The 21,674-nt window shown below is 39.3% G+C and overlaps 1 protein-coding gene and 1 pseudogene across 15 annotated transcripts in view; both read right to left on the bottom strand.

Moving 5' to 3' along the window:
- LOC113143885 (zinc finger protein 208-like) overlaps positions 1-21,674 on the bottom strand; it is a 905,597-nt pseudogene that overhangs the window by 45,971 nt on the left and 837,952 nt on the right.
- Positions 1-21,674, bottom strand: part of unm_hu7910 (un-named hu7910) — a 51,197-nt gene that overhangs the window by 4,993 nt on the left and 24,530 nt on the right. For 10 of the 15 annotated variants that reach the window (XM_026329499.1, XM_026329498.1, XM_026329503.1 and 7 more), the window contains one exon: positions 15,977-20,411. In XM_026329499.1, the coding sequence (XP_026185284.1) occupies positions 18,172-20,411 (2,240 nt within the window). In that variant the 3' untranslated portion in view covers positions 15,977-18,171. Of the gene's footprint in view, positions 1-145; positions 284-779; positions 1,041-1,248; positions 1,339-1,900; positions 2,000-3,947; positions 4,085-4,950; positions 5,102-5,216; positions 5,304-5,545; positions 5,632-5,750; positions 5,793-6,074; positions 6,174-8,244; positions 8,278-8,940; positions 8,974-9,082; positions 9,113-9,807; positions 9,856-11,571; positions 11,608-12,003; positions 12,037-12,420; positions 12,532-14,384; positions 14,439-15,976; positions 20,412-21,674 lie in introns of those variants that run through there. The other 5 variants (XM_026329510.1, XM_026329506.1, XM_026329508.1 and 2 more) reach the window with 3 other exon arrangements.

The raw sequence follows: 21,674 nt of genomic DNA, 5'->3' as shown, positions 1-21,674 counted from the left end.
AGTTTGAAATCTGCAGTATAGCTCTTTCTTTCATTTAATCACTTGAATTGATTAAATGTCAATAAAAACTGAAAAACAAAAAAAAACAAAACAGGATTGACCCTCAACTTTTGGCTCGTACTGTGCAGACGCAGAGTCACCGCACCTTGACCAGATCTGTGTATCCAGTCTCTTTAGTGGTCCACCAAGGCTGAGCCTTAAGTCCGTCTACGTTGTATAGAGATCGCTGCCACACTGAGGCGAAATGCCCACGTTTGTGACCCAACTCATACCAGTAGTATGCCTGGAGAGAGAAGGAGGCCAGAGAAAATTTAATTCAGTAATTGCATGTACCTGCTGTTGACAAATTCAATTCAATTCAATTTTATTTGTATAGCGTCAAATCACAATACAAATCATACAAATTACAAATCATCATTCTTTCAGTCCTTCGTATTTCTTGAGATTCTGATGTTCTCATGTTCTCACAACTACTATGTCCGGTTGGTTAGCCATCACCAGCTTGTCAGTCTGTACCTGGAAGTCCCACAGGATCTTGGTCTGGCTGTTCACAACCACCTTCGGGGGTGTAGCCCACTTTGATCTTGGGACCTCCAGCCCATACTTGGCACAGATGTTCCTGTACACTATGCCAGCCACGCCTGCTGGATTGTCTCAGGGCCATCTTTGCACAGTCTGCACCTGGGGTCCTGCCTGGTGTGGTGGACCCCAGCCTCTATTGATCTTGTGCTCAGAGCTTGTTCCTGTGCTGCTACGATTAGTGCCTCTGTGCTGTCTTTCAGTCCAGCTTTTCCAGTCACTGGTAGGACTTTTCGATATCAGTCACTTCTTCTATCTGCCACTGGTTTGTCCTTCCATGATGGTTCTCGCTCTTCTTTTTTCATTTCCTGGGGTTTCAGCTGCCTGAGGTATTTACTAAGTACATCATCACTTGGGGCCATCTTCCTGATGTACTCATGCATATTCACTTCATGCTCAGTGTATGTGATTTTACAGTTGGGTGTGATGTCACGATGGAGGCAGTTTAAACACTGCTCGTTCTTCAGGTGGGAGATCAAAAAGCAAAACAAAAGAAAAACAAAAAAGTAAGTCGAGATAGAGTTTAAGAGTTTGACGGCAGAGGAGGACATCCACGTAACCCTAATCCATCTCAAAGCTCATTTTTGTTTTCTTCCATGACACCAGGTCTTTGAGTGCATGTAAATGTTTAAAGGTCTTAAAGGAGTGGGCCTGGCGTGTGTTACTCACGCTCTTGTCTCCAACTCTCTGCAGTGCATCTCCCAGGTGGAAATAAAAACGCCCATCGTCTGTGCCTGGTTCCCCTGATTCCAAACCCTCCTGTAGAGAAAGAGTTAACAGCAGCAGTGTTGTTCAGTGTATTTACTGTATAAGCAGTTCAGTAAACATTGGGTCTGAATGAATAACATAACAGGGATGGACTTATGATTTATAATTCAGTTACTGTAGATAATAAAAGAATAACTGTCATCACAAAATATAAAACTGAAAAGCCAAGTTATAGCTTGAATTTCAGAGCAAGGAATAAGGTTACATATTTTTTTTATGATTGTTTTGTCTGAATAAAGGAAGATAAAACACTGGATTATGCTACTCTCACCAACTTAAGATAAGCACACAGTGGTAGAACAAACTAATCAATATGAAGCGAGTATCGCATGCAGAAAATGAGTTACTCCTTCAAAACATTTAAAACAGTCAAATGGTGACATCTGCTGGCCAGATCCTTAGGATTGTGTTGCCCATCATGCGGCAGTTTGTCAGAACAAAAGTGGTCTCACTGCATTCATTACTGTTATTGTGGTCAGTAAAGTCCAAAAACTGTGTTTTCTCCGAAATCCTGTGTCTTGTCTGTGTGCAAACATACGTAGAAACTGTTTACCTTCAGGTAAGGTATACTCTCTGCGATCTTGTTGTCTGCCTTCAGGATAAAGCCATAGTGAACTTTAGCAAATCCATTGACAGGGTCGGCCACCAGGACCTGAAGGTGAAAGTTTCTTTATTTCACACATAAGACCAGCATTTACAGGTGCCCAACACAACTCAATTGTGACTGGATAGATGTGATACTGTATCACAACAGATTTACCTCAAGAGATCACTCCCAAATTTTAGCTGCTATTTGTTTTCAGATTAATGATCTACACTGACCAAAATTATAAACACAACACTTTTGTTTTTGCCCCCATTTTTCATGAGCTGAACTCAAAGATCTGAGACTTGTTCTGTGTACACAAAAGGCCTATTTCTCTCTCTCAAATATTGTTCACAAATCTGTCTAAATCTGTGTTGGTGAGCACTTCTCCTTTGCCGAGATAATCCATCCACCTCACAGGTATGGCATATCAAGATGCTGATTAGACAGCATGATTATCGCACAGTTGTGCCTTAGGCTGGCCACAATAAAAGGCCACTCTAAGGTTTACTGTATTGGGGAGATCCGGGGGGGTCCAAAAACCAGTCAAGATCTGGTATCTGGTGGTGTATCAGGCCCCACTCAGTGCAACACATCTCCATCGCATACAGTTGATCAGGTTGTTGATTGTGGCCTGTGGAATGTTCCTCCGCTCCTTTTCAATGGCTGTATGAAGATGCTGGATATTGGCAGGAACTGGAACACGCTGTCGTATATGCCGATCCAGAGCATCCCAAACATGCTCAAGGGATGACATGCCTGGTGAGTATGGTGGCCATGCAAGAACTTGGATGTTTTCAGCTTCCGGAATTGTGCACAGATCCTTGCAACTTGGGGCCGTGCATTATCATGCTGCAACATGAGGTGATGGTCGTGGATGAATGGCACAACAATGGGCCTCAGGGTCTCGTCACGGTATCTCTGTGCATTCAAAATGCCATCAATAAAATGCACCTGTGTTTGTTGTCCATAACATACGCCTGCCCATACCATAACCCAACCGCCACCATGGGCCACTCGACCCACAACATTGACATCAGCAAACCGCTCACCCACACGACATCATACACGCTGTCTGCCATCTGCCCTGTACAGTGAAAACCGGGATTCATCCGTGAAGAGAACACTTCTCCAAAGTGCCAGATGCCATCGAATGGGAGCATTTGCCCACTCAAGTTGGTTACGACAACGAACTGCAGTCAGGTGGACACCCTGATGAGGACGACGAGCATGCAGATGAGCTTCCCTGAGACGGTTTGTGACAGTTTTTGCAGAAATTCTTTGGTTATGCGAACTGATTGTTGCAGCAGCTGTCTGGGTGGCTGGTCTCAGACAATCTTGGAGGTGAAGATGCTGGATGTGGAGGTCCTGGGCTGGTATGGTTACACGTGGTCTGTGGTTGTGAGGCCGGTTGGATGTACTGCCAAATTTTCTGAAACGCCTTTGGAGACGGCTTATGGTAGAGAAATGAACATTAGATTCATGGGCAACAGCTCTGGTGGACATTCCTGCAGTCAGCATGCCAATTGCACGCTCCCTCAAAACTTGCGACATCTGTGTCATTGTGCTGTGATAAAACTGCACATTTTAGAGTGGCCTTTTATTGTGGCTCACCAATTAAGTGCTCACCAACACAGATTTAGACAGCTTTGTGAACAATATTTGAGAGAAATAGGCCTTTTGTGCACACAGAACAAGTGTCAGATCTTTGAGTTCATCTCATGAAAAATGGGGGCAAAAACAAAAGTGTTGCATTTATAATTTTGGTCTGTGTAGTTCATTTATGTGTTAACCAGGTTTGACTGAAAGAAGAAAAAGTTTTTTTCTATTCTTGATTTTTCCCCTTTTAATTTATATCTAGAATAATATGCATGAACAGGCTAACTCTTCTTTTCAGTCGGTGATGTGTTTTTTTAAAATCACATTAATAACACAGTTGTAGTCATGTACCTGTGTGTGACAAATTCTTGTTTCAAAAAAACCAAACAAACAAGTGGTTTCATAAAACACACACCTCTTCATAGACCTTCTTTGCACCCTTGTTGTCTCCAAGCAGTAAGTAGGCGACACCAAGGTCATTCTTCAGACTGATGTCTTCTGGAAAGATCTGAACCAACTTCTCCAGAGTCATCAGAGACCCCCGCATCCGGCCTGAGAAAGAGAAAATAATAAAAGTAAGAACAGAAACAAAACTCCTGGAACAACAGCTTGCCTAAATTATATTTTCAATCTGTGTGTTATTTCTAGGATAGCTTTAAGCACCAAACACTAAATCCAGAGCAACTCAAAATCAGTAAACAATTGAACTGACATGTGAAAAACAAAATGTGATATCACCTGTGTGAAACAGGACAGATATTTAGAGTCTACATTTTCATCACAAATCATGATCTCTATGTCTTAGACTTGAAAATCAGGCATATGGGATGTTACTTGGAGAAGAGGGGATAATCTCTTTATATACAGCAAGTTTCCACTTAAAATATTGAAATCCTGCAACTTTTGGGATCTTATATATCTAACCCTTAGGACTCAGGCTTGAATACTCAGCCTTACCTTCATATACCACATTAATAATGTTTACCATGCCAGTGTTTGGTATCTTTTTGTCAGCATATCCCCTAGATTATCTATTATTCTTTCATTATGACAAACTATATCAACATACTGGGCTCAAAAAACACCTAAAACAGAATACTGGATTTGGAAAAAGATGTTTTTAAAACAAAAACAAAGCTTGCAAAAATGGATATATAATGGTAAAATCACACTACATAAGTTGAATCAATGTTAGCAAGATCAGGGACAAGGTCAGGGATTCATTGGATTCATTAAGTGGATACATTTGACTCATGTTGCAAGGGCTACAGGACTACAAGTCATGAGAACAACACACTATAATGTCATAACATTTATATCACAGGACACGTTTGAACAAAATTTGTAAGTGCAGGGTGATTTCACAGTAGTCTTTCTGCCAGTAGGTGGAAAAGCTGCAGTGTCAGTGTTTGTGTTACCAAGGAACTGCTGTCTCTCAGCTCGTCTCTTCAGTGCAGCTCGCACGAGGTCAGAGGTCACATCAGGAAGTTCAGCGGCCTCTCTGTAGGTGTTAATGGCTTTCTGCAGCATGTCATTACTACGCAGCTTCTCAGCTAGGTCATCCTCCACCTGCACACAGACACAATGATTCCAAGTCAATAAATTATTATAACAGCTTTTTTCCAGTATCAGCGCTATAGCATTTTACTGCACTGCAGTACTCTGATTTTGGTCTGTGCAGTACCTGGGCTTTCCCATAACGAGCACGGGGGCTCTGTGGATATTGCTGCACCAGCAACTCAAATGCTTTCAGTGCCTCTTCTACTTTACCCTGAATAAAAGTTAAGAGAAATGAATGAAGAAATAAATACATCAATAACTGATTTTGCTTCAACTATCAGGAAGACAAACATGGTTTTATAAAAGATAGATTTTTTTCCACACCCACCGGTGGAGCATGATGTGCTCATTAAAAAGACTATTTTCACAGTCACATTACTTTCTGGATGCCTAAATCTAGTCTAGTGTTTGTCTCTGCAGGCGAGCAGACGGGTGTCTGCGTTGCGTCTGTACCTTCTTACGAAGCTTATCTGCAGCGTCGATTTCTGCTTTAATGGTTTTATCAAGCTTATTCAGTAATTTTGGTTTCTTCTTCTTTGCTAGAAGAGACATAAAGAGGAAGAAAAGAGGATAAAAGAAAAATAAATCAAACATCTAATACTGTAAAAGGCTTATACTGTATTCATCTTCATTTATTTTAATCTCCGCTAGTTTTTACCTTTTTCTTTCATCTTCTCTCCAGGTTGGTCCTCTGTTGTTGCTGTAACAAAGGAGAAGTGAAACAAAAAGGTGTGGAAAGATCATTACTCTGAAGGATGAAAAACAACCTGTTAATTCAGATTTGGGTATAAAACAGCCTGGGGACCAGGCTCATCTGGCCCAGGGTGTCAAAATATAAGATGATGAAAATTTTCCTGGTTACCTTTTGTATATGTTTGAAAGTATTACAAAATTTTATAAATAATTTCCACTCTTCTGTGTTGTTGCTGGTGATAGAAGCAGACTGTGTACAAAGTAAATTATAGTTAAATTAAGTTCTAACCTTGAGTCTCTGAAACACTCTCTGTCTCTTTGGGTGCCTCACTCTGTGGTTCTGGTTCTGCTGGTTGTTCAGACTGGTTTTCTGCTTCTACAGCTCGCTCTGACAGGCGATTTAAAAAAAAAAAAAACATACATAAATTAATAATAATAATAATACATAAATTCAGAATGCTGGTTGAAAAAATAAAATTAATTTAGGAGCTGTAAGGAACAGCAACACAAAAATTAGTTCAAATTTACAAAGTTGTGTGTTTAGTCAGAACATTATTATCCAAATTTTCTACACCGACACTCGACAATAAATTAGGGACTTTGACAGTTCTGACTGTACCTTCTTCCTGTAACAATTTGGAGCTTGTCAAATATTGCTCAGACTCCACTAATGAACAAAAAGACAATAGGAACATTAATGATGCAGAGTGGTGTCATTATCACAAAAATAAATGAAAACACTTAATCTAGAGCTGATAAAGCTCACCAAATCCAGAACTGAAAGGAAGCAATATGACATTTTACAAAAATATGATTTTTACTGAGATTACAGAAGATGAGTATACTGACATGACATGATCAGTGTAAAGCTGCAACCTGTTAGTTTAGCTGCAAACAGTAAGACTGTCTCTTTCCAAATACAGCAAAATCGTCCTGCCAGTGCCTGTAAAACTGGCTAATTAACCCATTATAACTTACGCTGCCTTGCAAAAGTACTCAGCCCCTTTGCCTTGGAATTGAAATGGATTGATCTACAAATGATTTATATTTGATTTACGCACCATGCTTACAACTTCTGAGATACAAAATATTTTTTTATTGTAAAGCAAACACAAAATAAGCCAAAGAGAAACAGAAAATTTGGGTGTGCATAACTATTCTCCCCCTCAAAGTTAATATGTTGTAGAGCCCCTTTTTGAAGGAATTATGGCTGCAGGTCTCTTTGGAGATGACTCTAGGAGCTTAGCACATCTAGCCATTGGGATTTTTGCCCATCCTTCCGCCTCTGGTGTGCTGTAGTCGTTAAGTCAGACCGTACACTCTCTATTGGATTGAGGTCCTTATTGTCTTGGTTTTCTCCCTAAACGCTAAAGTGTTGCTTTAGTATGATTCTCTCACCACCATGCTTCACTGTGGGGATGGTGATTAGAGGTGTTGGGTTTGCACCAGAGATAGCATTTTCTTTAATGGAAAAAAAAGTTCAATTTTAGTCTCATCTGACCACAGTTCCTTCTTCCAGTCATTTGGGGAGTCTCCCATGTGCTTTTTTGGCAAACTCAAGACATTCTTTCCTGGTTTTTTTCTGGACACTACCATAAAGCCCAGCTCTCTGTACAGCTAATAATGGTCCTATGAATAGACACTCCAACCTTTGCTGTGAAGCTCTTCAGTTCCTTCAGGTTTATTTTTGGACTTTGGGATGTTTCTCCAATTAATGCCCTCATTGGCTGGTGTTTAAGTTTTGGTGGACAAAAGCATACAACCAATTTTCAGTTTTTTATTTTTTAGAAAGTTTTTTTATTTCATTTTACTTCATCAACTTGGCCTATTTTGTGTAGATCCACTATATAAAAGCCAAATGAAAATCCAAATAAATTCCAGATTGTAATGCAGAAAAATAGGAAAAAGGCAATGTGGGGTGAAGACTTTTGCAAGGCCCTGTATATGTTTAATAGGTACAAACATTCATTCATTCATCCAGTATCTATACCCTCTTATTCCTAACTAACAGGGATCTGCTGGAGCCTATCCCAGCTCTCTTTGGGTGAAAGGCAGGGGTCCACCCTGGACAGGTCCCCAGTCCATCACAGGGCCACATAGAGACAAACAACCTCACACACTCACACTCACTCCTATGGGCAATTTAGAGTCACCAATCAACCTGACATACATGTTTTTGGACTGTGGGAGGAAACCAGAGTACCTGGGGAAAACCCACACAAGCACAGGGAGAACATGCAGACTCCACACAGAAAGGTTCTTGCTGCGAGGCAAGAGTGCTAACCATCAAGCCACCATGCTGCCCGGTACAAACATTTGAATTATTAAAAACAACACTGTCAAACTATTCCTGTAGCAAGCTGTACATTTAACTATGTGCCAAGGTAAACAAATTAGAAACTAAACCAAAATCAACAACAAAAAAGGAAAAAAAACTCGTTTCATTTATGTTGACTCACCTTTGCTTTCTGGTGGCGGCTCCTCTACAAGAACTGCAACAGAAAACATAGAAAAGTGTTTTGTCTTATTGTTTATCTCTACAACTTTATATGTGTCTCAAATATGTTAACATGTGAACAATTATATCAGCAACCACTATTGTCAGTATATGCAAATATTCAGGCATCCTTAATTGCTAATGCCAGTACTACTCTTAATAAAAGAACAGTACAAATCTAATGGCTCTGCTGGTGCCAATATTATTTCTAGTAATTATTGTTACTAACAATGTTACTACTGCTCCAACACTGAACAGTTTTTCTCCATAATTGTGGCTCAATGTTAAAATGATATTTAGCTGTTGAGCAATTGGTTTGGCAAATGATTCAGTAGATGACTAAAAAAACAGACCAGTTTCTTCTCAGGTTAAATAGTCTTATAGTCCAAAAACATAAGAATTATTTCAACATTCACATAATCACATTATAGTATAATTTTCATGCAGTTGACAAAATATTTCAAGCCCTCAACTGTTATTCGTCTACTGTATACAAATGTAGTTACAATGGCTTCAGAAATGACTCATACCTTTTCACTTTTTGCAAATAATAGTGTTGTAAAGTGCACTCCTATACTTCAGTCTGACTAAGGCTGTGCTGTGTGTATAAACTAATAAATGTGTATGAACTGTGTGATAAAACACAAAGAGATCTCACCTCCAGTGGTATCAATTGTGCTGACCTCATCCTCTGAAATAAAGAGATGAAAAATAGACATCATCAACAGCTGGAGAAAGTGATTCTGAAAACTATAAACATTTAGTAAAGATAGACAACAGACAAAAAATAATTTACTGACCATACGGACGTATACGGCTACGAGGATCATCTACAACATACAGATGTACATACACACTCAAACATGGCACTTTTATGGGCAACTGTGACTAAAATGAATGCAATCCAATCCACAAGTCCTTAAATAAACAGAAAGTGTTTTTATTGAAACTGTTTTAAGAGAGCAGTTAGTCATTTTGGAAGATGAACTGTGTTGTGTTTTACTGACAGACGCTTCCATGATTTTGTCCATCCTATTTATATGAATGAACCTCGGCTAAATAACAGAAACACCTCTCTCTACAGTTTATCTCAATATAACAACACAAAAACAAGTTCTGGACTTTTCAAGCTGTTTTCAAAACAGTAATGATGCATGACAACAGGTCTTGTTCACTCTAACCTTTCCTACAATCCTCAGTGACCCTCAGCTCTGTTTTTTACCCAGAATGAGACTGTGAAAAACATGAGGACCAGGGACACAGCCGTCACACTGCACAAACATTCCCTCAAAAGTTTGTCTGAGGCTGAATTAAACCATCAGCTCTTCCAAAAACTAGTCTGAGTCAGTATCTGTTAAGTTTACAGTTGATTGAAATCAAATTTCCCTCATTTGCTTCCCAGTTTATAGCTTTTTAATACAGTTTCTACTTATAATTTTGCCATCATCTTCATCACTGTCTGGGGTCTTCCAGCATTAAATGAAGGGAAAAAAGCATTAAAAAAAATAGACAGTGTTTTTCTAACCTGGTATAAACCTGGAGTCTTCCACCAGTGGAGGGAGAGGAACAGCAGCTGCAGATGTTAAAACACATACACTTTATGTAATCAGGTGGTGTTAAGCTCATAATTAGCAGACTAACAGCATGTGGAAGGTGAGGATGAGGAAAATGCAGAGAATTTAGGGGAGAGACTATTTCAATTTACTGACCATCAGGTGACGTTTCAGCCTCAGTGTGACCAGAAACAGAAACAAAGATGTAAAGCCTATGACTGTCAATTCAACAAGCCAAATATCCAACTAATCATCAATCACTTTTAGCTAGTAGTGCTAAAAACCTTAAATTGTACTGAAAGATTATTCTTGGCTTGATGACAATAAGCTCTTGTCCATAGATGAAGATGTCATCAGCCTTAAAAATCAGACAACTAACTTTTCACTTTGGATATGACAGACACTTTTTAGCAGTCTGTGTTACAGTTAAAAGGAAAACTGCTTATTTAAGGTGTTTTTGCACCTGCCATGTTTAGTCCCATTTTTTATTCAATTTTCGGAACTAAAAACGAAAAAATTGTAAACATACACTACGTTACTTTGCAGAAGTTTTATGCACTTTATCACAAGAGCATTAGGTCTCTGCGTGATCCCAGATTCATTGTGCAGGACAACAAGTCCATAAAGAACCCACTAGAGTTCCTGAAAAACTATTTTCGGAAGCAAGAAGAACCAGGAGTCCTGCAGCAGATGCTCTGATGCCCACACAGCCTTGATCTGGGCAGTGTGGAGTCAGTCTGGGATCACGTGAAGAGACAAAAACACTGGGACAGCCTGAAGAAGAGAACTGCAGCAGCTTCTCCACGGTGCTGCAAAGTACCAGGAGAAACTGTGCAGGTCAAACCAAAGAGAACTGCTGTTTGTTTAAGGGCAAAGGGGAGAACTGCAAATCCTGATTAGATTTTGGTTTGGTTCCCTTTACTGTACTTTGTATGAAGTTACTTGATAAATGAAAAAATATTTATGAAATTTATCCATCCATCCATCCATCTTCTTCCGCTTATCCGGGGCCGGGTCGCGGGGGCAGTAGCCGAATCAGGGATACCCAGACTTCCTTCTCCCTGGACACTTCCTCCAGCTCTTCCGGGGGGTCACCGAGGCGTTCCCAGGCCAGCCGGGAGACATAGTCCCTCCAGCGTGTCCTGGGTCTTCCCCGGGGCCTCCTCCCGGTGGGACATGCCCGGAACACCTCCCCAGGAAGGCGCCCAGGAGGCATCCGAAACAGATGCCCGAGCCACCTCAACTGACTCCTCTCGATGTGGAGGAGCAGCGGCTCTACTCCGAGCTCCTCCCGGGTGACCGAGCTCCTCACCCTGTCTCTAAGGGAGCGCCCGGCCACCCTGCGGAGGAAGCTCATTTCAGCCGCTTGTATACGAGATCTTGTCCTTTCGGTCATGACCCAGAGCTCATGACCATAGGTGAGAGTAGGAACGTAGATTGACCGGTAAATCGAGAAATGAAATGAAATTTATATTAAAAGCATATCCTGTGTATTTTTACTGCCTAAAACTTCTGCACAGTACTCTACATAACTATATAGAACTATACTTACAATATAAGAACAAATAGATGAGATGAGATTGAAAGGTATGAAAGTATGAAAAGGCGTAAAATATTTGATCAGTGGACACATTCAACAGGCAGCATCCTCACAGACACAGCATCTTAATTTATCATCCCAGCGACAAGGGGAGCACATGCAGCAGCTTCTCAGCCATAGTGACAGCAAGACCAACCTTGGATTTCAGACTCCACATCGTGAGATCCAGAGACTTGATCAGACACAGACAAAAGCCACAACGTTACATTCATGGCATCAATATTCAGGCATTCAGCAGGTTGACATGTGCATTTAGGTAACAAGCACAGTTTTATCATCAGTACAGCTACTGACACAAACTGTTCTGGATAACAAGTGTCAGCTAAATACCTGATAATACAGAAAAGTACAAGAATAGGAATAAGAAGAACAGGCATATATAAACATTACAGCAGCTGCCATGGCATCTGAATTTGAAACTCAGTGAAAGCAAGTATAAATAGAAGAAACAAAGTACTGTTAATTGTTTGGAGTTTTCAGATGATCTGTTTTCACTAGAAATACACAGAGAAACTATTAGCTTTAGGAAAAACATCTATTCACCGTTGTCATGTTATTATATACATACCTTGATCATCATGAATGGGTGTGGAGTCGCTCTCTGTAAAGGGAAAACAACCACCATCAACAATCTGAAGCCTTGAAACCAGCGACTAGCATTAACTGGAATTTGTACATTTTTTAAGGTTCAAAATCAAGAAAATAAAAAAATTCAAATCATGTTTTACAGCGAGTAAAAACTGTAGAATTCAGTTTATCTGCCAGATATAGGTTAAATACAAAAAAAAAATACTAAAGAAATTATTTTTTAATGTAATGCCAGAGGTAAAAAATAAATAAATAAATAATACATTCATAGAAGTAGAGAAAAGGCTCAGCTGAAACTTTGCAGACAGAAAGGTGATTTAAAAAGCATTTTTTAAGGATATTATTATATAATTCATTATATTAATTTTTCTTTCACTTATTAAGTGAACACTTAGACCTGATGCAGTCTCTCCAGGCAGGGTGTCGAGGGATGCGGCTTCTTCTATGTCTGTAGTTTGTTGACTCGTTGTTTCAGCCACATGTTCACTGGTTTTGTCAGAATTTAACACTAGAAAGATGAATCACCCAGACAACATATATTTTTAATTTAAAAGGGGTGCCTTTCAACTTGAATCCAATGAGTATTATACCATTATATATTTTACTGTATCAAGCAAACAGGACAAATAAGGAGATTGTTGAGATTACTCAAACTTGGCTAAAAACGGTAATGCATTAATAAAACCGTGAACAATAAACGGCTTCAGTTTGCTAGGGAGCATAAAGACTGGTCTTTGGATCAATAGACAAAGGTCATGTGTTCTGATGGGTCTACATTTACCCTGTTCCAGAGCTATGGACCATCAGGGTAAGAAGGGAAGCACATGTAGCGATGCAGCCATCATGCCTAGTGCCTACAGTACTAGCCTGCCTCTGTCAGTGAATTGAAGTCAAAGCCAAAGGTGGTCCAACTAAATGTTTGCATGTGATTTATTTTTGGCTGGGCTGTGCATTGAGGGATGCTTAAATTTCAATAATCTGGACTTTTCACAAAAAAGCAAAGAATTTGAGATAGCAATTCAACTTTGTGTAGAAAAACTTTGTCTTATTTTTAAAATATCCTATAACACATCATATAGCCGCCTCACATTTTCGAGCTGTAGGTGAACCCCTAACCCCCTGCTTCAGGAATCACTGGCATAAAGGAAAGACAAGCAGTAAAAATTCACAACTGAACAGCTTTAACTAAAGAATATTTGCCTGAAAGATTACATAAACACTGAAGTCATTATCAAAGGAGGTACACCACTTTTAACCATAGATTACAGCAGAATACAGTGCTTCAACTTTTAATAAGGGTTGTGACCAAGGGTTGTGACTACTGATTACTGTAGTATAATGTATCAACACGTCAAAGAATAAACATTTCAACATGCAGCAAATCTGTTTTCAATGAAAACAAAGGAATATATCATTACCATTTCATTATTTATTTTAATCATGATAATGAATTTTGTGCTAGTGTGACTCAAAGGGTAAAAATGCAGCATTAGCTGGTAGAGCTGGGATTTTAAGTCCTCACTTTCTTCATAAGACACTGATCCACAGCTGGTTCCGATGCTTAGACCAACATTTCGCTCTTCTGACAGTGGTGTTTGAGACTGTGCTGGTAAACGAAAGGCAAATTGTAAAGTGCTTTACTATAAAAAGCACAATATTAATGCAGTCCACTTACAGTAGCAACTGGTTCTGTGTGGAGTCTGCATGTTCTCCCCTGTGTCTGTGTGGGTTTTCTCTGGGTACTCAAGCTTCCGCCCACAGTCAAAACACATGCAGTTTAAGCAGACTGGTGTCTGTAAGTTGTCTGCAGGTGTGAGCGTGTGTCTGTCTCTATGTGTCAGCCCTGTGACAGACTGGTGATCTCTCCAGGGTGTTGTACCCAGCAATAACCCAGTGTCAGTTTAGACTGTGTCCAAAAATTGGGGTAAAAAAACAACTTTCCTTAAATTAAAAGGCTTGATTAGTCTTGTGCAGCATACTGTACATCATATAGAGGATGTCTTTAGTCAGCGCATATTACGGCATTATGCCGATATATATTTCTAGCGTGTTTCACTTTCTGGAGTCAAGGCCCAAACCCAGGCAGTGTTATTGCCTCTTCACAATGGCCAGCAGGGCATTTACGCCAGACATCTGCAGACTTGAGGCTTTGTTAGTATTGCACAGTATATAGTCTTCTCTGACACATAGCTGGGATCAGTTACAATCAGAAAAAGTAGTGAGGCTGACACACCCTCAGGCTTCAGTTCACATGTGGGAAAGAGGGGAACATCTACTGGGTGGTTTTCCCAGGTGTCAGGTCAGTGTCAGCTCATAAAAGACAGTAAACAACTACCAATGTCTGTGTATGTGTGTCCTCACCTGTTTCTTCTGCAGGTGAATCTCCAAAATGTGGTCTTTCTGTCTCCTTCAGCCCTGTTCAGGATTGGAAATTCAGTTGGAAAAATCAAACTTAACGTAACACACAGGCTCCAACGCCCTATCAGTGAACTCTTTTTAAATAAAAACTTGAGAATTTCTGTAGTTTTTGCAGCTCTCCTCATCACTGTTTCAGCTATGACACTATGCAGTCGGTTTGTGGTTTTATACAGTGGGTACGGAAAGTATTCAGACCCCTTTAAATTTTTCACTCTTTGTGTCCTTGCAGCCATTTGCCAAAATCAAAAAAGTTCATTTTATTTCTCTTTAATGTACACTCAGCACCCCATCTTGACACATCCTGAGCACAGGGTCTGAATACTTATGACCATGTGATATTTCAGGTTTTCTTTTTTAATAAATTTGCAAAAATTTCTACATTTCTGTTTTTTTCTGTCAAGATGGGGTGCTGAGTGTACATTAATGAGAAATAACATGAACTTTTTTGATTTTGGCAAATGGCTGCAATGACACAAAGACTGAAAAATTTAAAGGGGTCTGAATACTTTCCGTACCCACTGTATATGAAGCTTATACTAAACTTATCTGCAAAGTGAACTATTTTACCTTAGCATTTACTACTTAATTGATTAGGTTTGCCAAAATGCATTATCAGGTCCAATAAGGCATGAATTAATCAAAGTGCTGCACTGAGATGCTTTTACATTTCTGAGTGAAATGATTTGGGTAAAAAAAATATCTAATCAGAAATCAGTTATGTCTCATGAATTTTGGTCAATATCCAGGTTCAACACCCAGTTCTTGTGGTTACTGTTAGAGCTCAAACGTCAGGGGCCCAGTGGGACAGACTTAAAAATGACCTGTGGTACTTGATCTCTGTACTTCTTTCTTAATGTGAGAATTATGGAAGTAACACTAAAAATCTGTTACATTATGCAGGATGCAGGAACACTGGATAAATGGGACGAAAAAGCCTATGTTTTCAAAAGCCATATACAGTAACAATACTAATACTACTTTTGACTGAAGAATCAACACAAACAGTTTTCACCCACACTTTTGAGTCAAAGTTTGTCAGTTATATCAACAAGACAATAAAAACATTAAAAGAGTACAGGAAGGAAAATTAAAATAGGCTATAAAATGCTTGACTGATGTGGGTTTACAGTTAAATTGACCTCAAAAGTCACTCCAGCCAACCAAACATTTTTATTTCTTATTTTAGCTATCAGAACAAACCTTTGACACCACATAATCAGGGGGGAGGGAGCCAGGAGTTAGGGCACCCTGATAATATCTTAGGGGAAGGAAATAATAGAGCTGACAAGCACAGAGCAAAGACAGGAGGAAGTTGTGGCAGAGGGAGATAAGATTTAATAGAGTGAGGTTGACAAGATGTTCAATATTAATTCTTTGCACATTTCAGAGACATTTTAACTGGGCAACAGACTTCAAATAGGTTTGTGTCTAGAAATGAACTGGCTTTCTGAAATATCTGCCAGTGGTGATAAAACGTCAATTAGGTAGGGGACATCACAACTTTCTATTATGCCAAGTAGGAAGACAACCACACCTTAATCTGAAAACCAAAATTTATTTATCAAAGATTTTCTCACATTGAGACACATATAGAATGAATCATTTTAGAGTTTGACTAAAAATATATCCCACAGCTATTGTTCAAGAAGTCATTTTTCTTATTCCCTGATTTTCCATCAGGGAAAAACATGCTTTGTAACACTTACTACAAACTTGTCAGGTATCATAAGTTTTAGAGCTATGTGTAAGCCCCAAACATCTCAGTATCTGTAACCTTTTAGCTGAAGTTCATAACCTAAATAATTGAATAAAATCAGACTCAGTAACTATCATCAGGTAAATATACAATGACGATCATATCTGCCCAAAAAGAATGGCAACAAAAAGATATTCTGAGTAAAACATAAGATTATAAACATGCTATAACAAATTAAATCAGTACATCTCAAGTGCAACTAAATTTGTAAATGTATTGAGTGGGTATATTAATATATGATATACTCATATTGATCTCTTTAGTGAGTTTGTTCACTTTTCTCCTTAATGCTGCTGATGTTCTAAAAATGTAATGTGTAGGATTCAGAGAAATCTATTCATTACTGTGTAATCATCTTAAAACAGCTTAGAATGAACATTTTATATCTATATCTAAAGAGCGGGTCCATTATTATGGAAAATGGGGTGTTGTGCCACCATGTTTCTACATTAGCTGAGAACAGACAAACCGAATACTGGCTCTCGATCGGGAATTTCACATTTTTTGCTAAGGCTATACTACTGCTTGGAACACAAGAAAAAAAGAAAAAGAAGAATCAGTGTTGTAAGGAGTTTGAGAACCAAAATTTGGACAAATGCAGGTTTATAATCTAGCACAAAAAAGAAATGGGGCATGAATCCTCACCATCAAAGGAGCAAAGACCTGAAGAAACAAAATGAGATGAGGAAAGGTACAAAACAAAGTGACAGACAGAAAACACTGATGGGGAACACAGGTCTCCAGAGTGACACCCTAAATAGGGTAACAACATTCAAACTCAATTTGTAATCTCATCAAATGACATATTGCTAATAAAAGCAGTTACTTGATTCCTGACAGACACCATAAGCTCTGTCATGCTTGAAATTGGAGGGGTGTGGGGGTATTCAGGTGCTATACTACTAAATCTTACACACTGCATCAGAATTCAAACACTCTGACAAAGACTGTGAAGTCCAAATACTGGAGAGGACCTTCGCTCTGTAATGTGTCACAGTTAATGACCTTCACAGCACAAACCTTCTCATGTTTATATGTTTTCCCATCATTTTTCCAGCAACTTAGAAACCAAATAAATACTTTGATATCAGTAAATAACATAAAATAATATATTTTTAAAAATGACACTATAAAGGAAGAATTTTGGCTTACTTTATCTTCTGCCTCTCAGATGTAAATAATTTCTTCACCAAAATAAAATTTTAATAATAATAATAATAACTGTAAAGAGTTATCAACAGCACGATCTGCATTTGTCCCAATCTTCTGAATGTCATCACTGATATTAGGTGGAAAAGTTGGTTTCTTTTTGTCTAAATACAGTGACTTGCAGTAGCCATTTTGCATATTCTCAAATTATTACATTTGTTGACCATGTTTGTAGATATATTAAAATATGTAGGATGTACTGTAGCATGTCTTTCTTCTACCACTGAGAAGGTAGACAGACTTTAATATTAAGCCATGATTCTTTCAGAATATTTTATTTGCAAATAAAAGTTTAACCGAAGATATTTAATGTGAAGCTGGAAGATGTCCTGTGTTGTATTTAGCAGTAACAAAACAAAAAGAGCAAAACTTCAGGGCAAATTACCAGCAACTATTTCCTTTGCTTTAACCTCTCACCCTGATGAAATGAAATAGTACTATGGGATGTGCCACTATGCAATGCTGTTACTGTTGGATGCCTATGGGTGCAACAGTGCCTCTGGTCAACGACACCCAGAGGTGATGCTGGAGAAACAATCTTGAAACTTTTCAGCAAGGTGTTAAACAAATTTAAAATCCATTTTTAATATTTCTTATTATGAGAAGTTAGGATTCCGCTTCTCAAAAAGAGCTCACAGTTTAAATGTTTTACACATTATATTTTGTCACAAGGGAAAACACTACTTTTTTCCATGCTACTTTTAACACAAGCTAACCTAACGATAGGACTAGCACCACTGATCGAATAGTTCCTTTATGAAACAGTTATTTTTTCGTTCTTCCAACAGACGTCTTCTCCACCATGATCTTCTCTCTCCTGACTGACGACATTTTGTCTGTCTTGTCTTCAGCCACTGGATCTTTTGGCTGAGAAACATTTGGTTTCCTCTCCAAAGTGTCTCGTCTCTTCACACTAGCCTTCAAAGTGTTTAGTTCTCTCTCCTGTTTGTTCTTGGCCAACCTCTCTGCCTCCACTTTCTCTCGAAGAGTCTTTTCTCTGGCGAGTCTTTGCCTCTCCATCAGCTCCTTCTCTTGGGCGCCTTTCTCCTTCTGAGCCTGCTCCTGCTGCATTTTTTCCTTCCCTGCTCTCTCTTTCTCCAATCTTTGCTTTTCTAGTCGCTCACATTCAACCCTCTCCTTTTCCTGGGCTATTTGCTCTCTTTCCTTCACTACTTGTTCTCTCTCCATCTTCCTTCTCTCTTCTTTTCCAGCCCTCTCCTTTTCTAGTCTTTCCTTCTCCAGTCTCTCTTTTTCTGCCTTCTCCTTACCCACCTTTTCTTTTCCTAATCTTTCATTTTTCTCAGCATTTCTTGCTCTTTCACTGGCAGTGCGCTCCCTCTCCATTGTTTCCCTGTCTTCCTTGTCCTTTGCTGCTTTATCCATCCTTTCCTTCTCTTTGGCTAATCTTTCCTTTCCCAATCTTAACTTTTCTGCCCTCTCTTCTTTGGCGATTTGTTCTTTTTCTTGCCTTTCCTTTTCAGCCTTCTCTTGCTCAATCCTCTCCTTTGCCCTAGCTATTCGCTCTCTTTCCTTAGCAATGCGTTCTCTCTCTAGTCTATCTTTTTCTGCTTTCTCTTTGGCAATCCTTTCTTTCTCAAGTTTCTCCCTCTCTAATCGCTCCTTCTCCAGCTTCTCTTGTTCTATTCTCTCTTTCTCTTTGGCAATTCGCTCTCTTTCCTTAGCAATGCGTTCTCTCTCTAGTCTATCTTTTTCTGCTCTTTCCTTGGCAATCCTTTCTTTCTCAAGTTTCTCCCTCTCTAATCGCTCCTTCTCCAGCTTCTCTTGTTCTATTCTCTCTTTCTCTTTGGCAATGCGTTCTCTCTCTAGTCTATCTTTTTCTGCTCTTTCCTTGGCAATCCTTTCTTTCTCAAGTTTCTCCCTCTCTAATCGCTCCTTCTCCAGCTTCTCTTGTTCTATTCTCTCTTTCTCTTTGGCAATGCGTTCTCTCTCTAGTCTATCTTTTTCTGCTCTTTCCTTGGCAATCCTTTCTTTCTCAAGTTTCTCCCTCTCTAATCGCTCCTTCTCCAGCTTCTCTTGTTCTATTCTCTCTTTCTCTTTGGCAATGCGTTCTCTCTCTAGTCTATCTTTTTCTGCTCTTTCCTTGGCAATCCTTTCTTTTTCAAGTTTCTCCCTCTCTAATTTCTCCTGCTCTAGATTCTTTTGTTCTATCCTCTGTTTTGCAATTCGCTCTCTTTCATTAGCAATGCGGACCCTCTCTAGTCTTTCTTTCTCTGCTTTCTCATTGGCGATTCTTTGTTTCTCAAGTCCTTCCCTTTCTTTGACAATTTGTTCTCTCACCAGCCTCTCTTTTTCTGCTCTTCCTTTGGCAATCCTTTCTTTCTCAAGTTTCTCCCTCTCTAATTGGTTCTTCTCCAGCTTCTCTTGGTCCATGCTGTCCTTCCCTTTGGTGATTCTATCCGTTTGTTTGGCACTGTGTTCCTTCTGCAGCCTCTCTATGTCAGCCCTCTCTTTTTCTATTCTTTCTTTATCCTGTTGTTCACTTGCAGCATTTTCCTGTGCTTCCCTCATTTGTTCCCTGACCAAGTGCTCTTTCTCCATTTTTTCCTTATCAATCCTCTCTTGCTTTAGTTGCTCTCTGTCTTCTCTGGCAGCTTTTTCTTTAGACAGTTTCTCCATTTCTTGTCTCTCTCTTTCAGCCCTCTCCCTTTCAACTTTCTCAGTCTCAGCTTTCTCCTTGGCTTCTCTCTCCATCCTCTCCTTCTCTATCCTTTCTTTTTCAGTCTTCCCTTTTTCCAACAACTCCTTTTCTTCTTTCTCCCTCTCTGCATCCCTTTTCCTCTCCTCTCTCAGTTGCTCCTGGGCAGCCTGCAACATCTTCATCTTCAATGCCCAGGCCGCCTCCTTCGCCTCCTCTTCTTCAGCAAGGTAAGCCCTAATCTCAGCCAGAGCGATGCGAGCGATCCTCTTGGCCTCCATCATTTCATGGATCACCCTCAGCTCTTCTCTCAGAGCCGATCGCAGCTTTAGGCCTTGGACAGGATGGTCTGAAGTTTAAGGTTAAATGTAGGATTTTAATCCAAGTTTACTAAAGAATTCCTTAAAGAAGCATGAATGACAAATGCAGACTACTTTTAGGAACTGACAGAAATGTTAGAAATGCAGACATCACTGTCAGAGCCTGTCAAACAACTGCATACAATCCCCTTTAGACTAGAGCAGAAATTACAAGCCAAATATTACCACATTTCAACATTGTTATGACACAAAAGGTCACATCCTGTATTACCGTTTAATCCAAATTGATTTATCTGATTTTCACAAAATAAAATAAGTCTGTTTTCAACGTCTTATTGTCAAAATAGAAATCCTAAACGGGTTTACTACACATGCAATAAAAAAAAAATATATTTTTGACATTTAAACAAATCTTAAATTTTATTGCATTAGAAAAGGCGCCTGTTTACTAGAATTTTACATTTAAATAAACCATGAGTAGGGCATTAATCCTAATAAAGCGACAGGCTTTCAGACATGCACTTAAACATTAACATACAGACTGGATATTAGTTGGACTTTGCTCCTAAGTCTGAATAGTGTCATGATGTGAACCAGTGGCGGACAGACTGTCGGGAGCACTGGGACATGCAGGATAAATTGACAGACTCAGAATTTGTGCATCAAGCGAGACTTTCACTCATGCATAGCAACTATCCACCTGCTTGTCTGTCAATGTAGATTAGCATACTAATGCAGCACATTTATGAAACAACAGGCTATGTCAACAATCTTAATTATTCAATTTCAGCTAAACTGTGAATCATACCTGGAACATGACTGTAACCTGATTATTTTATGTTCAAAGAATGCATATTCCTCATGTCACAGTGGCAATATACACCCATCAACCACAAAATTAAAACCACTGGCAGGGAAAGTGAATCACATGGATTATCATATTCCAGTGACATCTGTCAGGGAGTGGGAACTATTAGGCAGCAAGTGAAGATTCAATTCTTGCAGCTGATGCGTTGAAGGCAGTAAAAAGGGGAAAAATTAAGGATCTTAGCAACTCAGAAACGGTGATGGTAGATGACTGGGTCAGAGCACCTCCAAAACAGCAGGTGTTTTGGGGTGTTCCTGGTATGCAGTAGAGTGAAATTTTTTCAGGAATGGGAAACAAAATCCCAATTAATTACGTGATTGGGATGGGAAACACTGTCAGCGGGAGTGGGCAGGATCGGAAATCTCACATTTACCTACTATATAGTATGCAAAAACTAGCGAAATGGGTACATTTTTTCCAAATG

Source organism: Mastacembelus armatus, unplaced genomic scaffold, assembly GCF_900324485.2.
Source record: "Mastacembelus armatus unplaced genomic scaffold, fMasArm1.2, whole genome shotgun sequence".
NCBI classification, from domain to species: Eukaryota; Metazoa; Chordata; class Actinopteri; order Synbranchiformes; family Mastacembelidae; genus Mastacembelus; species Mastacembelus armatus.
Note: the sequence above shows the minus strand (reverse complement) of the source record. Positions and strands in the feature narration are given on the sequence as shown.